Below are 19,755 nucleotides of genomic sequence, written 5' to 3'. Positions count from 1 at the left end.
GGGGGGGGGGGGGGGGTGATACTATACGATTTCCCTTCTGTTTACTATGTTTTACATTAAAATAACCCTTCACTTTATAGAACACATAAAAATGGACGATATAGATCCAAAATGGCTGACACTGTTACAAAATAGTGGGTGATGTGGTGGTCAGAGCAATGGTCATCTACAAGTTCCCTACACAAGATGCTTCTAAGTACCTTCACAGGTGCATTTGACCCCCTTCAAGGTTGCATCAAGCTGATTTTGCATCATATGGAAAGAAAAGGAGCTCTGAAGCAAACAAACATCCATGTACCCAGACCCTAAATCGGTCATCAGACTTGAGAGGGAGGTTGTTCATGTAGCCTTAATCTAACTGCCCTAAAGGTTTTCTATACTCAACTGTACAGCCTTGTGTGTATGGAGTGAAGAGGAACAAACTGAGGGAGCAGGGAGACAAAGGTTGGCATATCAGGAATGCTTTTCTGGCCTGTCTGATTGATTCCTCTTATCTACATAGGGTCACTGAATCAGTCAACTGCCATTTCAGTAGAGAACACAACTGTTTAATGTGGCTCTGCAGCTCACTGCTTTTGGGGTAGGGGATGGGGGTCAGCCCAAGGGGTAGGCAGAAAAGGTAGCTTCCTTGGGCAATTCAGCCTGAAGGGGTGCAAAAAGGGCAGTGCCTGCAACTTATGCTGCTGAAATAGTTCACAACTCACGGGGGAAGGGGTGTTGAAGGACCTTTAAGGACCTTTTCCTAGTACTGGGTTGATCAGACAGGTTTAGGACCTTTGTCCAATTCCTGTTCTTCCTGACATGAGCAACGCAGAGAGCTAATTGCCTGCACCAACCCTCCCCCTTCTAAGCCATGCGTTCATAAGACACATCTCTACTCCATGTCTACACGCCCTCTTTGGAGTCATCTTAATATAAGCAGGAGAAGAAGAAGCCTGTAGTGTTGAAGCTGCAATCTATTACAGGCAAGTGACTAGAAGCTAGCCAATTGAAGTAAAACATGGAGGCTACACATGAACTGTTGTAAAGCATGGGCACGGGCGAGCTGGCACCCAAAAGCCACGGAGCAGAAACCGAGGTAGACTTGATCATTGTCACAACTGACATCTATAGACAATAGTGTGCGAGGAGCACATAGTTGAAAGTGGTAGGGGAGTGGCGTTAGGTCAAGTAAATGTGCACTCACCCTTTAAAAATGGAGGTATTTGATCACTGATATACAAAAATGACTTCAAATTAAATAAAATGAACACAACTTAAAAGCTATACTTCAAAAGGTGAACAAACTCTTGATGTACCCCCTATGAATTCTGGGAAGGTTTTTTGTTACTGTGGGTAATAACACAGTGTATGCATCACATCTTCACAATCGTGTCAAAATGTTTTGCTTGAAGCTGCACCAAAATAAGGAATTTCTGGGACGAGCTGAGGGTCGGCACCAGCTTTGTACACCAAAGGACATTGCTCACATTTCATAATATCATTTATTATGTAACTTATATTATGTAATTTATTACCTACAGAGAGCTCAAATAGACTGCAGAATAATTTGATGATCCAGTGTAAAAAGATTCTCAACTGAAGACTAATTTTAGCTTTGTGACCATGTTTCATGTTACACACACATTTAGGGTATAATATAACGCATGGTCACATTCCCGAGCTCCCCACCTTCAAACCACCCCCCACGTACTTGAATGGTGGGGCTCTTTTTCCCACAGCTACCTGTACTTCTGTGAATGAAGAAACTAGAAGTTCCATCTGCCACAGGGGTAGAGGGACTGGTAAATCTCAATGGAGCAGCACTGCTGTGATCAATGTGCATGGAGGGGGTATCGTCTTAAAGTAATCTCTAGCCAAAATACTCAAGCCTGATACTTCAGTGTTGAACTGGCACTGGTGGGCTTCTGGCTGTGAAAAAGTCAAACTCTGGGCATGATGATTTCACTAAGCCTGGATATTGTGAATAGCCAATTGGAGACGGGGGTCAGAGACAGGCCCAGTGGGGGTGTACATGAGAACCCTGGGCTAAATGTATTATTACGGAATGCACATTAATGAAAGCCTGCTGGTATCTGCTATATAACAACATCTAAATTTGGAGAAAATATCGTTCCCAGGGATGGGCTTTTAATACAGATCATGTCACTGTAACTCCAGCCCCCCAAAACCATAACAAATGTGGTCCCACCAATTCTTTTTTTGTTTTACATTAAAGGAGAACTATGAGGTGAGCGCTTTTCACTCACCTCATAGTTCTAGCCGACCTGTGACAATGAGACTGTCACAGGTCGGCTCAGTAGATCGGGAGGTGAGCGAACACATACCGGCGTTCGCTCACCTCTCGATCCTGTCACGGCTCTCTGCCGTGACAGGGGGAGGGGCTGGATTCCCCTCTCCCCGCTCCGATCAGCCAGCGCTGACTCGCGGAACGGACGGGGGAGGGGGCGGGTACAGCTGGCTCTGCCTCTAGATAGGCAGAGCCAGCTGTCACTCACGCAGCTGGGCGGATCCCTTTGTCTAAGACGGGATCCGCTCCAGCTGCGACGTCTCAGTATACCGTGAGCTGTAGCTCGCGGTATACTGAGATTAGGGTAACGGGAGGACGCTAGTTTGTGTCCTCCCGTTACCCTAAGGAGAACTATGGGGAAAAACACTGACCCCATAGCTCTCCTTTAGGAGAAGCCATTAAAGGTGCAAAAGTCTGGTAAGGATATCCCAACAATGGAGTCGCGGGAGACTTCAGAAGCCAGCCTCCGATACAACCTTCCAACATCTATTCAAAACACAAATATCAGCTTTGAGTAGAGTTGACCCCCAAACATGTGATTCCCCCTAATGTCCACAGACCTTTCTTATATTATTTAGCTTTCTCCACTTTGCGACTGTTCCGGTTGTTGACAAGGTACATTAATAATAACAGACTAACTATAATGTTAAAGAGGCCAAACGACGGGACTCCATAGTGCTTGTATAGATATCCTGCAATGGTGGGGCCGATGGTCCGTGTAAGAGGTTGGATTGAAGCGCAGATCCCAAGCATGGCACCTGGAAGACAGAAACATAGTTTTGTGGAACATTTGGAGCTTTTTTCTAATAACAATTGGGGTTCAGGGAGAAAACCCTGGAACTCTGGGTAATGTGGCTTACCATCTTCTGATGTCAATGGTCTAATATACTCCTCTATAAGCCTTAGTCCATTCACATTTTTGGGGGGTTTGGATAAAGTAGAGAAAAAAATATTGTCTATGACCCAATTTTGGAAATTCTGCCTCACTTCCTCTACCTGAGACATGCATACAACAGATGGAGGGTGTAGTTGTCATGGGCAGGCCAGGAAGGCTTCACATGGAGTGAGTATTGGGTATTTCCTTTGGCTCTGAACATAATGACAGAGGTGTAAAGGAAAGGTAAGATTTGCTGCATGAATGGGCAAAGCTCAGGCTTGCTTTAAGTTACCTTACCTTTCATAGTTCATGATAAGCCGTAGCATGTATTCTACAAAATTCACTTCATACAATGGTTCCACACAATACCCTTTTCATTGCCTTGAGGTACTCAGGCTATTGGATCTGATTTCCCAGCCTGCTGTATAGGAAGACGGAGAATGTGAAACACCTACCAGAAGTAATTTAAAACTTAAGTGGAATGGCTCAATACATGTTTTAAGCTTGTTTGGCCTGGTGTCAGGTAATTAAACCCACCCAGTAATTAGATCTTCTTATATCAGGCAGCAGGCGCATGCAATCAGTGAGCTATGAATGCTATGAGGGAAGCACAGTAACTATACCTAAATCATAATTGATGAGTTCTATATGATCCACTGTAGACAGATTTTCCCAGACCATCCAACAAGGTCAGTGGGTGCCTACTTCTGTACTACTGAATCCTGTGCTGTGTAACCTACGGCCTCTCTCTGCCTTTGTACCATGGACCGCATTAAATTTAGCAATAAATATATACAATGCACTAGAAAAGCTCATATCCACTCTCGGGCTTACACCTTCCAAAAGGCTATTCTGCCAAAGGGGAGTGTATATTACATGCACTGTACTGCTTTACATGTGCCAAATACTTTAAAACTGCCCATAGATGGATGGCATTTCGGCACATTATGGCTAAATTGGCCAAAATTTGAGCCTGTATTTGGTCTTGCAAGCACCATGGTATGGATTTAAAGGCTAAGTTCACCTTTTCCTAAAATGGCCCATGCAGATAAGGGACCCCACTAGGTTAAAATCCACGGTACAGTTTTTCAAAATATTGTGGATGTAATTGCCATACCTGACACTGAATATTTCTGCCTACTGCTGTTGCGTTGTCTCTAGTACTAGGTATTAGTTAACATTGTGTAAGAGAATAATTACCCGCCTTAAGCTGGCTATACACTGCTCACATGTTGGCAGAGTCCTGCTGACTCGGCTGAAATTCAGGCTGTGTGTTGCCTTGCTGGCACCACCCAGCTCAACAAAAGTCGATGATTTAATGATCTAAACCTTCTAGAAGGGTCCTTCCCTCCTGAGCCTTGCCCCAGCTGAAGGCCTATTCTTAAGTGAAATTTCCACGACCCTGCTGAAGGGTGTATCCTTAAGGAGCTGTGCAGGAAGATGGTTACCTGGAGAGGGCATCTTCAAAGATGTCTTCTGTGATTAGGTGTGTCTAGCTAGGTAGAAGCTGCTAAGCTGGATAATGAAGGTACCTGTGGCTGGTCACATAGGGTCAAGGGCAAATAATTGATGTCAGCAAGAGGGACATCCATTGTCCTTCAATAAAAGTCTGCGCCTGCTCTTACAGAGTCATAGATCTCATTAGTGAATGCTGTCATGAGTCAATGCAATTTACTTGGCTACTCTTAAAGTGACATTAAAGGACATTTTCCCCCTCCCCCCAATGTTACTGTAAGGACTTACCTTAAAATGCCTCTTAATCCAATCATCTTCTTCTTTAGTGTAGTTTTCAGCCTTCTCTCCAGCGCTGGGTGCAGGTCTCCGATCCAGCGCTGACCCCTCTGTACTCCTCTTCTCTGATGTCCCACGTAGTCTGTGCGGGGGCACTTTCCTCCATATACTTACCTTGTGTCTCTCCTCGTCTCCCACCGAACATCAGAACTGCGCATGCACCCGCCCCAAGATCCTTTGCGGCCGCTCGAGGCTCTTCAGATGTTCGGACGGGAGCGCACGGTGAAGACGCAGGTAAGTTTAAACATGTTTGAAAAGGGTTTTTTTGTAAGCTTTTGCCTATATCTACTGCTTGCTAGCCGTAGATATATGCAAAAACACGCTGAGGGTTTAATAACCCTTTAAATGGCCAACACCATTACCTGCTATGAGAAAACCTGAGCTATCTTGTTCTTTTTGGGTATCTGTACCCCTATCCATACCTCCGAAGAGTTCATTTAGCAAAGAGAACCATAAAAGGACTAAAGTGACTGGCGCCCAACTTGCAGCCAACTTTCTTTCTACCCCACTACAAGTGAAGTATTCCACCCTGAGAGTGAAAGGCTAGCCAGCCGCACCATCTTTAGGGTCATCATGAACCACCCAGATAGCAGAGTGCTTGAAGTATAAAGTTGCCCATACACCTTACGATTATCGTGCGATAATCGTATGCGATCGACTTTTCGTACGACAATCGTAACATGTGAATAGAGTGCCCGACCGATAGTACTGTACAAACGTACCACTTTTGACGGTCAAGCATGTTTGAAAACTTTGGTCGATCGTACGATGTTCGCACGGTTGGTGGCGTTTCCGTCCGTCAAAAGTCGTACGATTAACACTGCGCATGCGCAAACGAAAATAATTGCGGTCACTTACCGCAAGTCGCCCAGGTGTTTTTTTTTAACTACCGCTGATTGAACCTTTCGATAATAGGGGCAGGATGGGGCCGTCCTACGAAAACCATACGACGGTTCGATCATCGGACGAAAAGTTTTGTCCGATAATCGTAAGGTGTATGGGCAGCTTTACGATCATTGTGTCTTCATAGAGTGATTGATAGTTAATCACAAATCTGCAGCCACCTTGTTCTAGATGTTGCATGTCAGGAACAACATTTTAGGTGGTGGTGTACATACCGGTTTCAGATGGAGGGACGGCTTTGGTTAAGATGCTGTCAGTGATGACTCCGGAGACGCAGAGGAAGAAAATCATCGGAAGGGCGATGATGCAGAAATGGATAACCCCCGTCATCACCACCTGGATAAAAAAAGGGACATTAAATCTGAACTCGAGGCAGATATAAAACACACAAATGATTGCAGCTCTATATTCTGTTTTACATCACTCAATGTATTTTTTAAAATGCAAGCAATGGAAGTGCCTAAATGAGACCCAAGGTTGCTGCCAAACCAGCTGCTGACAAGCCAGAAGCTTTCCCATCACACCTCAATATAACTTTCAAGCTGCAGAGATTGTAGTCCACATACAAGATTTCTCTCACCAAGCCCTGATGAAGGGGATGTATTTGGCCCCTTCGATAAGTAGCGTTGGCTACTCTACTTGTTTGTCCCCTGACCCCAGTGGAAAAAATATGTATCTGGACTATTTTAATTAGTGTGACGCTTCAATTCCTACAGCTACAGGCCAGGGGCAGGTCCAGGATGATCAGGACTCAGAGGAAGTGGGTTAAATGATGCTGACCATCAGACTGGGGACATCTAGTGGCAAAAAAAAACACTGCAGTAGAAATATCTAGATTAAATGGATATTGCAGCAAAAGATGGTTTTGTTATTTTATCTTTTATTGGACTGTTCATCTTTATCTTGTTGTTTTTGCCTGGAATTTAAAAAGCTAGATCTACAACAAAAAAAAAAAAAAACACTTGGAGGGTGATGAATTAAAAAGAATCAAGCCGCTCATCACCTTCCAATGTTAATGTTTCATTTTTAATTTGTTGTTTACCATTGCTAGCTTTTAGCTCTGAGGAAAGGAGTCAAACCCTGAAACGCGTTGGTTATGTTCTGAACATGTCTGCAAATTAAGATTAAGATTCAAGTAAAATTTTAGTAAAATAAGATTTTAGATGGTTTGGAAGTTCTTGACTGCGCTCTTTAAGCTATGTTACAGCCATCACAGGTTTTTAAGCTGTCTACATTCCCATGGGTGAGAGTCTCTGTCTCTGGAAAACAGAAAGGGATGGGAAATGCAATGTTACAGTTATCACAGAAACAGGAAATGAGAGGAAATCTTCTAATGGGGACACCTGGCCAAGGTGGGGATTTCCTTCACTTTATAGAGATTTCCTTTCACTCCCTGTTGTGTCACTGGGATATGACATTAACATTCCTACTGGAGCGCAAGCTTCAGACTTACCACTGAAAATAGGCCTGGCTGGCCCAGATCACCTCAGTATGCCTAATGGAAATCAAGGCCAGTTGTGCTGCATACAATCAGGCAGAGGCACCAGCAGCTCTCTAATCAAGCATATAAGGCAGCTGCTCGCTGGAGCCACACGGGTTCCCAGTGAGGAGCGAGCAGTGGTCTAATTAGAGAGTCGCCTCTGCTGCTTCCCATGCAACTAGGGTTGCCACCTTTTCGGGATTCACCCAGACAGTCCAGGTTTTGAGTCCTGTATGTGCTGTGTCCAGGTTTCAAGCTCGCTAAAAACCCGGACACAAAATGTTACATGTCAGGCGGATATCCCCCTGGTTGTCTCTCTCCTCTCTCTCTCTCTCTGTGTTGGCTGTTTCTCCTCTCTCTCCAGGCTGTCTCTGCTCTCTCTCTCTGCTGGCTGTCTCTCCTCGCTCTCTCTCCTGGCTGTTTCTCTTCTCTCTCTCTCCCCTGGCTGTCTCTCCTCTCTATCTCTCCTGGCTGTCTCTCCTCTCTCTCTCTCCTCGCTGTCTCTCCTCTCTCTTTCTCCCCTCTCTCTCTCCTGGCTGTCTCTCCTCTCTCTCTCTCCTGGCTGTCTCTCCTCTCTCTCTCTCCTGGCTGTCTCTGCTCTCTCTCTCTCGTGGCTGTCTCTCCTCTCTCTCCCCAGGCTGTCTCTCCCCTCTCTCCCCAGGCTGTATCTCCTCTCTCTCCCCAGGCAGTCTCTCCTCTATCTCCCCAGGCTGTCTCTCCTCTCTCTCTCTCCTGGCTGTTTCTCCTCTCTCTCCCAAGGCTGTCTCTCTACTCTCTCTCTCCGGGCTGTCTCTCCTCTATCTCCCAAGGCTGTCTCTCCTCTCTCTCTCTCTCCTGGCTGTTTCTCCTCTCTCTCTCTCTCCTGGCTGTCTCTCCTCTCTCTCCCAAGGCTGTCTCTCTCCTCTCTCTCTCTCCCAAGGCTGTCTCTCCTCTCTCTCCCCAGGCTGTCTCTCCTCGCTCTCTCTCCTGCTTGTCCCTCCTTACTCTCTCCTGTATATTCTCAAAATAATACATTGCCACATGGTGCTGGAGTGTTCGGGTTTCGCTTGAAGAAAAGGTGGCAACCCTACATCCGACCGACCGGCAACACCAGGCCCATGATACTCCCCTAATATGGCCTTGGATAGGAAAGGATGGAAACATTTCCCCAATGAATGACAGGCAGCAAAAAATACATTGACAGAGATTTTTTAACCCTTCCTTGATGAATCGAAAAAAAAACATATCCGTCAAGAGATATTTTAAATAAGTAAAACATAAAAGAAGTCTTTTGATGCATCTCTCGGCCTGGTCGCTTCTTTCAATTTTTCGCTACTTCTAATCACCGCATTAAAGGATGCTTCTAGAATAACAACAATTGCTGATTAAAACAACGTCCTATGTTTACACGAGGATTGTAATTCCTTACCCAATATTTGTCAGTACGATTATTGCTGGCTATAAATAAAGAATTTGTTACTACACGTTGTAGTTGTTGTAGGTTTATAATACGCTGTGTACACAGCCAGATTAATACAAGGCACTTACTGCGACAAAGGCATTGGAGAATGTCAAAAAGAAAAACTTTATTTGTTCAGTCTGCAGCACAAGCGGCGGATCTCTTTAGGATGGGCGGCTTGTTATTGCAGTTACGCTATTTGAACGCTGAAGCTTTTTAACATCAATAGGATTCCTCATTCCGGCCTTACAGCAACAATAAAGGATGTTGTTTCGGAGTGTGTTTTGTGGAAGTGCCGATGAAGAGTGCTATTTATTGCGTGTCGGTTATTGTGGTATTATTAGTAACCTTTAGAAACTGTACAAATAAACAAGCTCATTCTTCACAACAGGCGGCGATGGGTTAATCAGCACCTAACTGGAAAATATACCACCATATCAAAGTTGGCTTTGGTTGCCCATAGACTGGCAGTTGGACCAACCATCTCTCATCTAAGAGGATAGCACAGAGTATGTTGGCCAACAACTATCAGGGGGAATAGCAACTGGGCAGGTTAGAAAGAACAGGTACCATTGGCCACCAACCATCTGGGGCAATAGTGATTGGAAGGGTTAAAAAGCACCGGTACCATTGGCCACAAACCATCAGAGGGAATAGTGATTGGACAGGTTAGAAAGCACAGGTAACATTGGCCACCAACCATCGGGGGGAATAGTGATTGGATGGGTTAGAAAGCACAGGTACCATTGGCCGCCAGCCATCAGGCCATAGTGATTGGACGGGTTAGAAAGCACAGGTACCATTGGCCGCCAGCCATCAGGGCATAGTGATTGGACGGGTTAGAAAGCACAGGTACCATTGGCCACCAACCATCGGGGGAATAGGGGTTGGATGGGTTAGAAAGCACAGGTACCATTGGCCAACAACCATCGGGGGAATAGTTGTTGGATGGGTTAGAAAGCACAGGTACCATTGGCCAACAACCATCGTGGGAATAGTGATTGGACGGGTTAGGAAGCATTGTCCAATCACCATAAATTATAAGGAGGTGCCAGCCCTACACTACAGGCAAAACTTGCAAACTGGCAAAAGCTGGAAACTCTCTCAGATTTTTTTGTTATCCTGGTCTGTGTGCCCCCTGGGGAGATTTTTGCTATCACCATTGTCACCAAGAAAAAAAATAAAGGGAAATCACTAAATTTTACAGTTATCCTCAGAACAGGAAGTGAGAGGAAGTCTTTCAATGGGGGCAGCTGTCCCAGGGACAACTTTTGAGGGGATATGCCCTCACCTTAGGGAAACTTTCTCTCACTTCCTGTTGGGTCATTGGGACAGGAAGTGAAGGGCAACATTCCCAATGGGACACAGAAAAGAAATAGTGAAAAGGGTTATAATTCTTTCCAAAATTTAGATACTGGTTCTATTTTAAGCTTCCTTCTCAAGACTGTTTAGTCTATAGATATACAAAAGGCAAAGAAACACATTCTTACCAGACCCAGTCCGACCCCTATAGAAACCACCATACATAGTATCAGTAGTGTCTCGTCTGAAAGCCAGCTAGTTAACCGTCCAACCATAAATCCCTGGACAACCTACAAGAGGAAGAAGTTTGTCATTATGGGGAAAGCAGAAGGGTCAATTTTTTTTAATTTAAAGTTCTTCTTTAAATTGTGGTTCAGGTACAAACAAACAGTAACACTTATGGCCTTACAACAAAGACAACATCACATAAACTTTGATATTTACCAACTTGTAAAAATTTTTAACCCTACATAAGAAAGAAAGAAAGAAAGAAAGAGAGAAAGAAAGAAAGAGAGAAAGAAAGAAAGAAAGAAAGAAAGAAAGAAAGAAAGAAAGAAAGAAAGAAAGAAAGAAAGAAAGAAAGAAAGAAAGAAATCCAAATAATGCCCTCTGCAAAAAGGTCTAATATCTCATCGGCAGCCCACTAATCATCCAACACACCTGGAGTGCTCCCCGGCTGTGCTCTATGGTTCTGTCCACCACCCTAAGGTCACTACAGGACAGGTAGGGGCTGCTGCGTGAAACTACAGAGCACCGCCGGATGCAGTGGGGAATCTGGGAATAAGATGAATGCTAAAGCTGAACTCCAGGCAAATCAAAGACACCAATTAATGCAGCTCTGTATCCATTAATATATCAATTAACGATATATTTATTCAAGACAGGAGCCAAGGAACCGTCCAGCATGTCTTCGGAGTGTGGACTGAAACCCATGCATACAGAGGGAGAACATGCAAACTCCATGCAGATGGTGTCCCCCAGTGCTGTAATGATAACTACTAAGCCATAGTAACATATTACATCAGAGCGGTCTGATGAACCATATACAATGTATAGATATATACGAGGTCTGTCCAGAAAAGGTCCAGCCATTGTTAATATAACGAGAACGGTTTGCACGACATTGATGTAACTGGCTGGCAGCCAAGGAGAGTGGACTGGATTGCACATGTGCGAACAATGACAACATCACTTTACTAGTCAGTGGGGGCGCTAGACGGCGTTGAGTGAGCATGCGTACTGTGTGGTCGTCACATTCAAAATGACTGAGCAAGAAGAGTAAGGAATCTGCATCAAATTTTGCATTGAGCTTGAACATTCCTCCGCGGAAACGTTTCGGATGGTTCGGGGATATTTTCGGGATGATGCAATGAGTGCAGCACAATCAAAAGTGTGACACAAACATTTCAAAGATGGTCGAGAATCTGTTGAAAGTGATCCACGTTCTGGAAGGCCTGCAACCTGCAGAACACCTGTGAATGTTGAGCGTGTACGGGCTGCAGTCAACAAAGATCGGCGACTGACAGTGCGAGAACTAGAAGCTGATCTGGGGATTCCAAAAACTGCTGCGTCCGAGATTTTGACGCAGGATCTTGGCATGAAATGAATCTTGGCAGAATTCCACGGCTTCTGCTACCAGAGCAGAAGGAATATCGTGCTGCAGCTGCTAATGACTTGCTTCCAATAGCTACCAATGAACCAGATTTCATCAAGAAGGTCATAACTGGAGAGGAATGGTGGGTCTAGGCTATGATCTGGAAAAAGAAGGACCACTTGTCCCAATGGAAGTCGCCTGGTTCTCCACACCCGAAGAAGGCGCAGCAAGATCAAGACCATGCTAACTGTGTTCTTTTGATTGGGAAGGTGTTGTCCATCACAAGTGAGCTCCTCCAGGCCAAACAATTAATAAGGAGTACTACCTCAATGTTCTCTGTTGGTTGAGAGATGCTCTACAATGAAAGCGAAGGGGACTGAGGCGTCATTGTCCTATATACAATGTTTCTTGTATCTCCTTCAATACATGTCTCTATTTTTCATATTACATGGCTGGATAATTTGCGGACAGACCGTGTATAAAACGAATACTATCCTTCAACTATTATTGTTGAATCATTAGCTTGAGTCATTAGCTATCAACTGTCTTGCAAACTCAGAAGGTGTGATAGCCATAGAGATTAGGCAGTGGATAGACCACCAACACTTTTCACTGTCTTGCCACTCAGAAGCATGGTCACAGCCATAGAAATCAGGCAGTTGATAGACCACCAACACTTTTCACTGTCTTGCACACTCAGAAGCATGGCCACAGCCATAGAGATCAGGCAGTTGATAGAGCACCAACACTTTTCACTGTCTTGCACACTCAGAAGCATGGTCACAGCCATAGAAATCAGGCAGTTGATAGACCACCAACACTTTTCACTGTCTTGCACACTCAGAAGCATGGCCACAGCCATAGAGATCAGGCAGTTGATAGAGCACCAGCACTTTTCACTGTCTTGCACACTCAGAAGCATGGTCACAGCCATAGAAATCAGGCAGTTGATAGACCACCAGCACGTTTCACTGTCTTGCCACTCAGAAGCATGGTCAGAGTCATAGAAATCAGGCAGTTGATAGAGCACCAGCACTTTTCACTGTCTTGCACACTCAGAAGCATGGTCACAGCCATAGAAATCAGGCAGTTGATAGACCACCAGCACGTTTCACTGTCTTGCACACTCAGAAGCATGGCCACAGCCATAGAGATCAGGCAGTTGATAGAGCACCAGCACTTTTCACTTTCTTGCACACTCATGAGCTGGGTAACAACCATTGAGATCAGGCTGTTGACGGACCACCAGCACTATTAACTGCATTGCACACTCAGGAGTTGGGTAACAACCATAGAAATCAGGCTGTTGATGGACCACCAGCGCTTTTCACACTCAGAAGCTGGGTAACAACCATTGAGATCAGTCTGTTAATGGACCACCAGCACATTTTGGTGCAGCCTTATAGCAGGGGGCAGAGGGGAAATAAAAGAAGCTTATGGGCGAGTCAAACTATCAATATCTATCCAGAACTGAGTTGTGAGTTTTCAGTGGAGTAAGACTTTATTAAATGAAATAGCCCCGTCATAGTGAAAACCTATCTCGGGTCTTTTGCTGTATGAAGATGTAAGTAAATCCGGATTTACGATATCTGCTTTCCCGAGCAGAGGTGGGACCCGCAGCAGAATCCCATGCTGGGATGGCAGATATCAGGTTGCCCTATGCGGTGAAATGTTAGCCTTTTCTCACAGTCTCTGACTACAAATATGTGAGAACAAGACCGAGCAGTTCACTGCAAAGAGAACAATCCCAGACAATGGGAGCGGGGGAACCCCGCCTCGATGACATGTACAGACGCATAATAAAACTGCTCTATACAGAGGAGTTGCTGTGTGTGTAGAGCCACCCATGTGAGCCAACAATAGGCCGCTCCTGTGTCACACAGGCCCGGAAGGAAGCCCTGCGGCCGTACAAAGCAAGCGAGCTGAGCAAAGAGCACGCAAGTCAAGACCGCATTCCTGACCACATTTCTGCTTCCTATATTCCCTTGCCGGGTCACACGCCCTGGAGCTCACCTGGCGGACAGACCGCCTGGTCAATGGTCACCCCAGACAGGAGGAAACCTACATATATCCAATTCAATGGGATTGTAGGTATGAGGTGTAGAGAGCGGGATACAAATACACAGGAGATACTCCACCACTCATCCCTATCATCCCCACTGATCTCTCCTGCAGCACTTTACTGAGCAAGCTGAACTCTCTCACCGGTCCCTGTGACGGCTCAGAATAAAATGTCATGCCAGGGCTCACAGAACCCCCTGGGCCAGTCTGGGTGGAAGGAGAATGAACTTCAAGAATGTTATTCTGGATCGTGGGAAAAAAAATGGAGCAAAAACCCTGAAAGAAAGTAACAATACTTTGTGGAGAATGTCCGTGCTGGGAGCTGTACCCAGGACACCAATGAGGCAACTGAGACAGAAAGGATGGATAGAGGGAAGGAGGGAAGACAGAAGGATGAATAGAGGGAAGGAAGGATAGAGGAAAGGAGGGAAGGAAGGATAAAGGGGGAAAAATGGAAGGAAGGATGGAGGATTGAAGGGAAGGAAGAATGGAAGGAAAGAAGGATAGAGGAAAGAAGGGAAGGAAGGATAAAGAAAGGAGGATGGATGGAGGAATGGAGGGAAGGAAAAAGGTAAGGAAGGAGGAAAGGAGGGAAGAAAGGAAGGATAGAGGAAAGGAGGGAAGGAATGAATTAAGGATAGAGGAAAGGAGGGAATGAATAAATGAAGGCTAGAGGAAAGGAGGGGCGGAAGGATAGAGGAAAGGAGGGGCGGAAGGATAGAGAAAAGGAGGGGAGGAAGGATAATGGAAAGGAGGGAAGAAATAAAGGATAGAGGAAAGGAGGTAATGAATAAAAGAAGGATAGAGGAAAGGAGGGACGGGAGGATAGAGGAAAGGAGGGGCGGAAGGATAGAGGAAAGGAGGGGTGGAAGGATAGAGAAAAGGAAGGGAGGAAGGATAGAGGAAAGGAGGGGAGGAAGGATAGAGGAAAGGAGGGGAGGAAGGATAGAGGAAAGGAGGGGAGGAAGGATAGAGGAAAGGAAGGGAGGAAGGATAGAGGAAAGGAAGGGAGGAAGGATAGAGGAAAGGCGGTACATTATGTCACCAGGGTGAGCAAAGTGGACAAACAACCCCCCATCCCTACCCCCAACTCCTTGTAGAGGGGCTTCCCCACATTGCAAGGGTTATCTGCTTGTTTATGTCTAGGGAAATCAGATTTATTTACTTGTACCCCGCTCCCCTGGTGGTACACACTCTGGGTCGTGTTTTGACCCTCAACATCCTCATATCTAATGCGGGTCTATGGGCCCTGCATTGTATATGATGATATCAGTGGGCCTCTGACAGCTGGAGGAGAGGGAATAGAGACTGCTATTCAAGTCCATGGGTGGCATCAAGTTATCAGCCCTGGGAGAACAACCCCACATTTTCCTCATCTCCATAACATATTGGAGAGGTGTTCTATAGTCCTAACACTGTCTGATAACACAGCATAAGACAGCACTTCAGAGTTCCCAGGACACTGGACACTGCTAAATTTCTGGCAGGACCAACAGGTCATTTTTTGCACGTATTGAACAGGTTTTTAACAGTCCAAAAGGTACCAAATAAGAGAAGCTCAATGTTGGGGTTTACATGCACTTTAAAGTTCACAGAGATTACATTTTTTTCTCTTTCTTTTTTTTTTAACTGTACTTTGTAGTCTTTGAAGACACGACCAAAGGAAAATATCATCTCCTCAGGAATGCGTTCTGTCAATTGTAAACAAAAGAGGAAGGAAATGAGCTTCAAGTGAAATAACAACCACCCATAACTCTGTGTACATGCCAGAGGGGCAAATGTGCTCACAACACAGCCTCTCCTTTCACAGCGGCCATAAAGGATTCTGCACCAAAGAGGCCCCCCCCCCCAGTAACAGGACCCTCTGTGTGCCGGGGGGTCAGAATAAAGACATATGGTCTCTATATACTGTATATACATGGGGGATCATAACCAGAACTGAGTCTACTCATTAGCAAAAAGTCAATTCGACTATAAAAAGAAATAGACACAAACCTAACTGCAAAAGATACGCTATACATCACCGACGTGTTCCTATTACAGGACCATAAAATGTTACAAATGTATCATGGTCAGGTGACTAAGATAGGATGTAAAATGTTTTTATATTCTACAGCTGAAGTTAATTATTATATTATTTTTGTATTATTATTATTGTTATATTATTAATATTATTATTGTTGTTGTTATTATTATTATTATTGTTAATATTATTATTGTTGTTGTTAATAATATTATTGTTAATATTATTATATTCTCCAATGACCTGAGACACCCACAATGCTCCTGTTAGCCAGAGACCATGTGATCTTTGCCTAGGTTTTAGGCTTGGAGCTCATGTGTCGCAGGTTTTTTGTATTAATAGCAAGAAAGGGGTATATTTTCAACCACAATCATCAGTGTGGTTTGATAACGCCGCCATGAACCTAGTTTGATATATACAGGGTTATTCACAGAAGGGTGAAGAGTTTGGAGAAGACAGGAAAAGTGAACAATCTAGAACAGTGGTTCTCAACCTTTCTAGGGCCGGGAACCCTTGGTAACATTTGCCAAGTTGTGTTGACCCCCTACCGTAAAATTTAGGAATTCCCCAATACTTGTATCTGTGTGGGCTCTCAGGAGGCTATGCGGGCTCTCAGGTGGCTAGTGGGACTCTCTGATGGCATCCAGTGCGGCCCCTTTGGTGCCCAGTGTGGGCTCTCTGGTGCCTAGTGCGGGCTCTGTGGTGATCAAGCACTCACCTCCCCTCTCTCCTGCCTGCTCCCCTCTCTCTGATCCTCTCCGGCTGCTGCTGCTGCAGCGGGATTAAGAGAACTGACACTGCTGCGCTATGAGGAGGCTGAGGAGCCTCTTACCTACAGCAGCACAAGGCATGTAGGGACCCCCTCAACTGTGGGTTGCGACCCACTTTTGGGTCACGACCCACAGGTTGAGAACCACTGATCTAGAACAACATAGCTGAACTGGAAAGTGAGCTGAATTGGAGAATGTTTTCAAATCAGCTATTTTGGCCTAGAGGGTTCACTTCTCCCTTCTCCAAACTCTTCACCCTTCTGTGAATAACTCTGATGATGTTTGAGTTTTAATGTACCCCAGATAGCAAGCAATTGAGCTGCAAGTTTGAAAATGACTTGCTAAACTATTGCAGACTTGCCGAGCTTCACAATTTTGTTGCACAATTACAGCAAGTCTGCATTGTGTGTCTCCAGATCAACGTGCTTTGTAGAAGTGCTGTACACACGCAGAGCTCTTGCTAGGACCTGCAGGACTCTTGCTGTAGACCTGCCAAGCAAATTTGCTACAAATTCAAAAAGTGTCGCCTAGAACTTGTGTTGCGAGTGTTCTGCAAGTCTACAACTTGCTGGGAATGTGTGCACCAAGTTAGAAAGAATTACATTTTAAAGGAGAACTATGGGGTCAGCGTTTTTCCCCATAGTTCTCCTTGGGGTAACGGGATGACACAAACTAGCGTTTTCCCGTTACCCTAAGCTCAGTATACCGCGAGCTACAGCTCGCGGTATACTGAGACGCCGCACCTGGAGCGGATCCCGACGTAGCTGACGGGATCCGCCCAGCTGCGTGAGTGACAGCTGGCTCTGCCTATCTAGAGGCAGAGCCAGCTGTACCCGCCCCCTCCCCCGTCCGTTCCGCCAGTCAGCGTTGGCAGATCGGAGCGGGGAGAGGGGAATCCAGCCCCTCCCCCTGTCACGGCAGAGAGCCGTGACAGGATCAAGGTGAGGGAACCCGGTATGTGTTCCCTCACCTCCCGATCTACTGAGCCGACCTGTGACAGTCTCATTGTCACAGGTCGGCTTAGAACTATGAGGTGAGTGAAAAGCACTCGCCTCATAGTTCTCCTTTAACCCTCCTACAAGTTTGTGGCAAGTTATCCTTGCTATCTGGGTGTCTGGTCCACTTTACCCTGCGAAGGTATTTGCAATCGATATTATTATCAGAACGCGGGAAACGGCATTGCGTTTTCTATATCGCTACGCCCGGAGACGCTCCGGAAGCCGAGGCATGTTTATGGTCTCCGTGTGTTATAAAGATAATGGCCCGCTCTGATCTTCTATTTACAATTAAAACTCCATTTGAAAGGTTATCGGCGGCCCATCTGTTTGCGTTGTGTAGGAAAATATGGCGTGTGTACACTTCCGCTATTTGCAGGCTCCTGTGTTGTATGTCCAAACACGGGGCGGTTTAAAGTAAACACGGCTTTTTACAATTTTCCCCATGTATTATTCCTGCGGTAATGACACAAACAAAAGAGGAGAGATCACACAGATAAAAATAGCCCTTCATGAGGTGACTCAGGCATAAAGAAAATGTTAGCCTGTGCAGGGACACAGGCTGCCGGGATCCACAAGCCGGGTTATAGAAGTTTCCTGTAAATAAAAATGTTCACACTCTTTTCAATTCGTCTTGTAGTTGCCACATCTGGGAACTTGCCGGCATTTGCCCGGAGAAGCCCCCTTTTTTGCTTAGGTTACCAGCTCCCCTTACTTCCTGTTTTCCTTGTCATGTGACATATCACATGACCAGAGATGGGAAGACGGAGAAGCTGCCTTATCTGAGAATTTGCCGGCTTTTGCAAAGGAGAAGCCCGCTTTTTTGCTTAGGTTACCAGCTCCCCTTTTTTTTCGGCTTTCCTTCTCATGTGACATATCAGATAACCAGAGATGGGAAGACGGAGAAGCTGCCTTCTTCCTGTTAGACATCTTTTCAGTACATGTCGTAGTTGCCATATCTGGGAACTTGCCGACTTTTGCCCGGAGAAGCTGGATATTTTGCTTAGGTTACAGCTCCCCTTACTTCCTGCTTTCCTTGTCATGTGACATATCACATGACCAGAGATGGGAAGAAGGAGAAGCTGCCTTTTTTGCTTAGGTTACCAGCTCCCCTTGCTTCCTGTTTTCCTTGTCATGTGACATATCACATGACCAGAGATGGGAAGACGGAGAAGCTGCCTTCTTCCTGTTAGACATCTTTTCAGTACATGTCGTAGTTGCCATATCTGGGAACTTGCCGACTTTTGCCCGGAGAAGCTGGATATTTTGCTTAGGTTACAGCTCCCCTTACTTCCTGCTTTCCTTGTCATGTGACATATCACATGACCAGAGATGGGGAGAAGGAGAAGCTGTCTTATTCCCATTGGACATCTTTTCAATTCGTCATGTAGTTGCCACATCTGGGAACTTGCCGGCTTTTGCCCGGAGAAGCCGTCTTTTTTGCTTAAGTTACCAGCTCCCCTTACTTTAGGGTTGCCACCTTTTCTTCAAGCCAAAAGCGAACACTGTAGCACCTCGCGGCAATTTTTTTGTAAAGTATACACGACGCATATATTTGGAGTTAATCACAACTTGCCAGTGTGCCACAGGTCCCCAGATATATACTATATAAAGCAATATCCATATACTTTGCCGCACTCATTACCCGATATCCCAAAAGTAACGGGTGCTCGTAATGACTGCGGATGGCGCCGCTCACAACAGAACTCCAATACAGATGTCACCAGCACCACGATTCCATGTTAGTGTAAATTAGGGATGCACCGATACAAGAGGTGCACCGAAATGAAGATTTCAAAAACGAAACCGAAATAAAAAAAAATGTCAGACCGAAACCGAAGATGTTTTTTATTTGACCTTTTTCACATTTTTTTCAAATATTTTTTTTTTATAAACTTTTATATTTTTTTATATTTATTTTTATTTATTCATTCATTTTTTATTAAATATTTTTCTTCTTTACTTTACTTTTAGGGGCTTCGGGGAAATATTGGGGATCTAAACAGAACCCTGATATTTGCCTTTTAAAATTGAGAACAGAAAGTCCTCAGAGAACACAGAGTCCTCAATCTCTTTTTCTGTATCCCCTGTTATCAATGAACAGGAATCCTCTATACTGAGTGTTCCTGTTCATTCATAACATGAGGACAGCGTATGGTTACTATATCCACAATCATGAATGGACAGGAAGTGATGTAGGAGGTGATATAGATCACTTCCCATTCATTCAT

At 45.1% G+C, this 19,755-nt stretch overlaps 1 protein-coding gene across 1 annotated transcript in view; it reads right to left on the bottom strand.

The window, feature by feature from the left end:
• Positions 1-2,860: 2,860 nt before the first annotated feature.
• SLC22A18 (solute carrier family 22 member 18) overlaps positions 2,861-19,755 on the bottom strand; it is a 57,269-nt gene continuing 40,374 nt past the window's right edge. Inside the window, exons 8-10 of the mRNA XM_018554951.1 lie at positions 10,270-10,371; positions 6,077-6,197; positions 2,861-3,048 (exon numbers count right to left, since the gene is read on the bottom strand). Of these exons, the coding sequence (XP_018410453.1) occupies positions 2,861-3,048; positions 6,077-6,197; positions 10,270-10,371 (411 nt within the window). The remainder of the gene's footprint in view (positions 3,049-6,076; positions 6,198-10,269; positions 10,372-19,755) is intronic.

Source organism: Nanorana parkeri, unplaced genomic scaffold, assembly GCF_000935625.1.
Source record: "Nanorana parkeri isolate BGI_ZX_2015 unplaced genomic scaffold, ASM93562v1 scaffold10, whole genome shotgun sequence".
Lineage (NCBI taxonomy): Eukaryota > Metazoa > Chordata > Amphibia > Anura > Dicroglossidae > Nanorana > Nanorana parkeri.
This window is presented reverse-complemented; position numbering and strand designations above follow the sequence as displayed.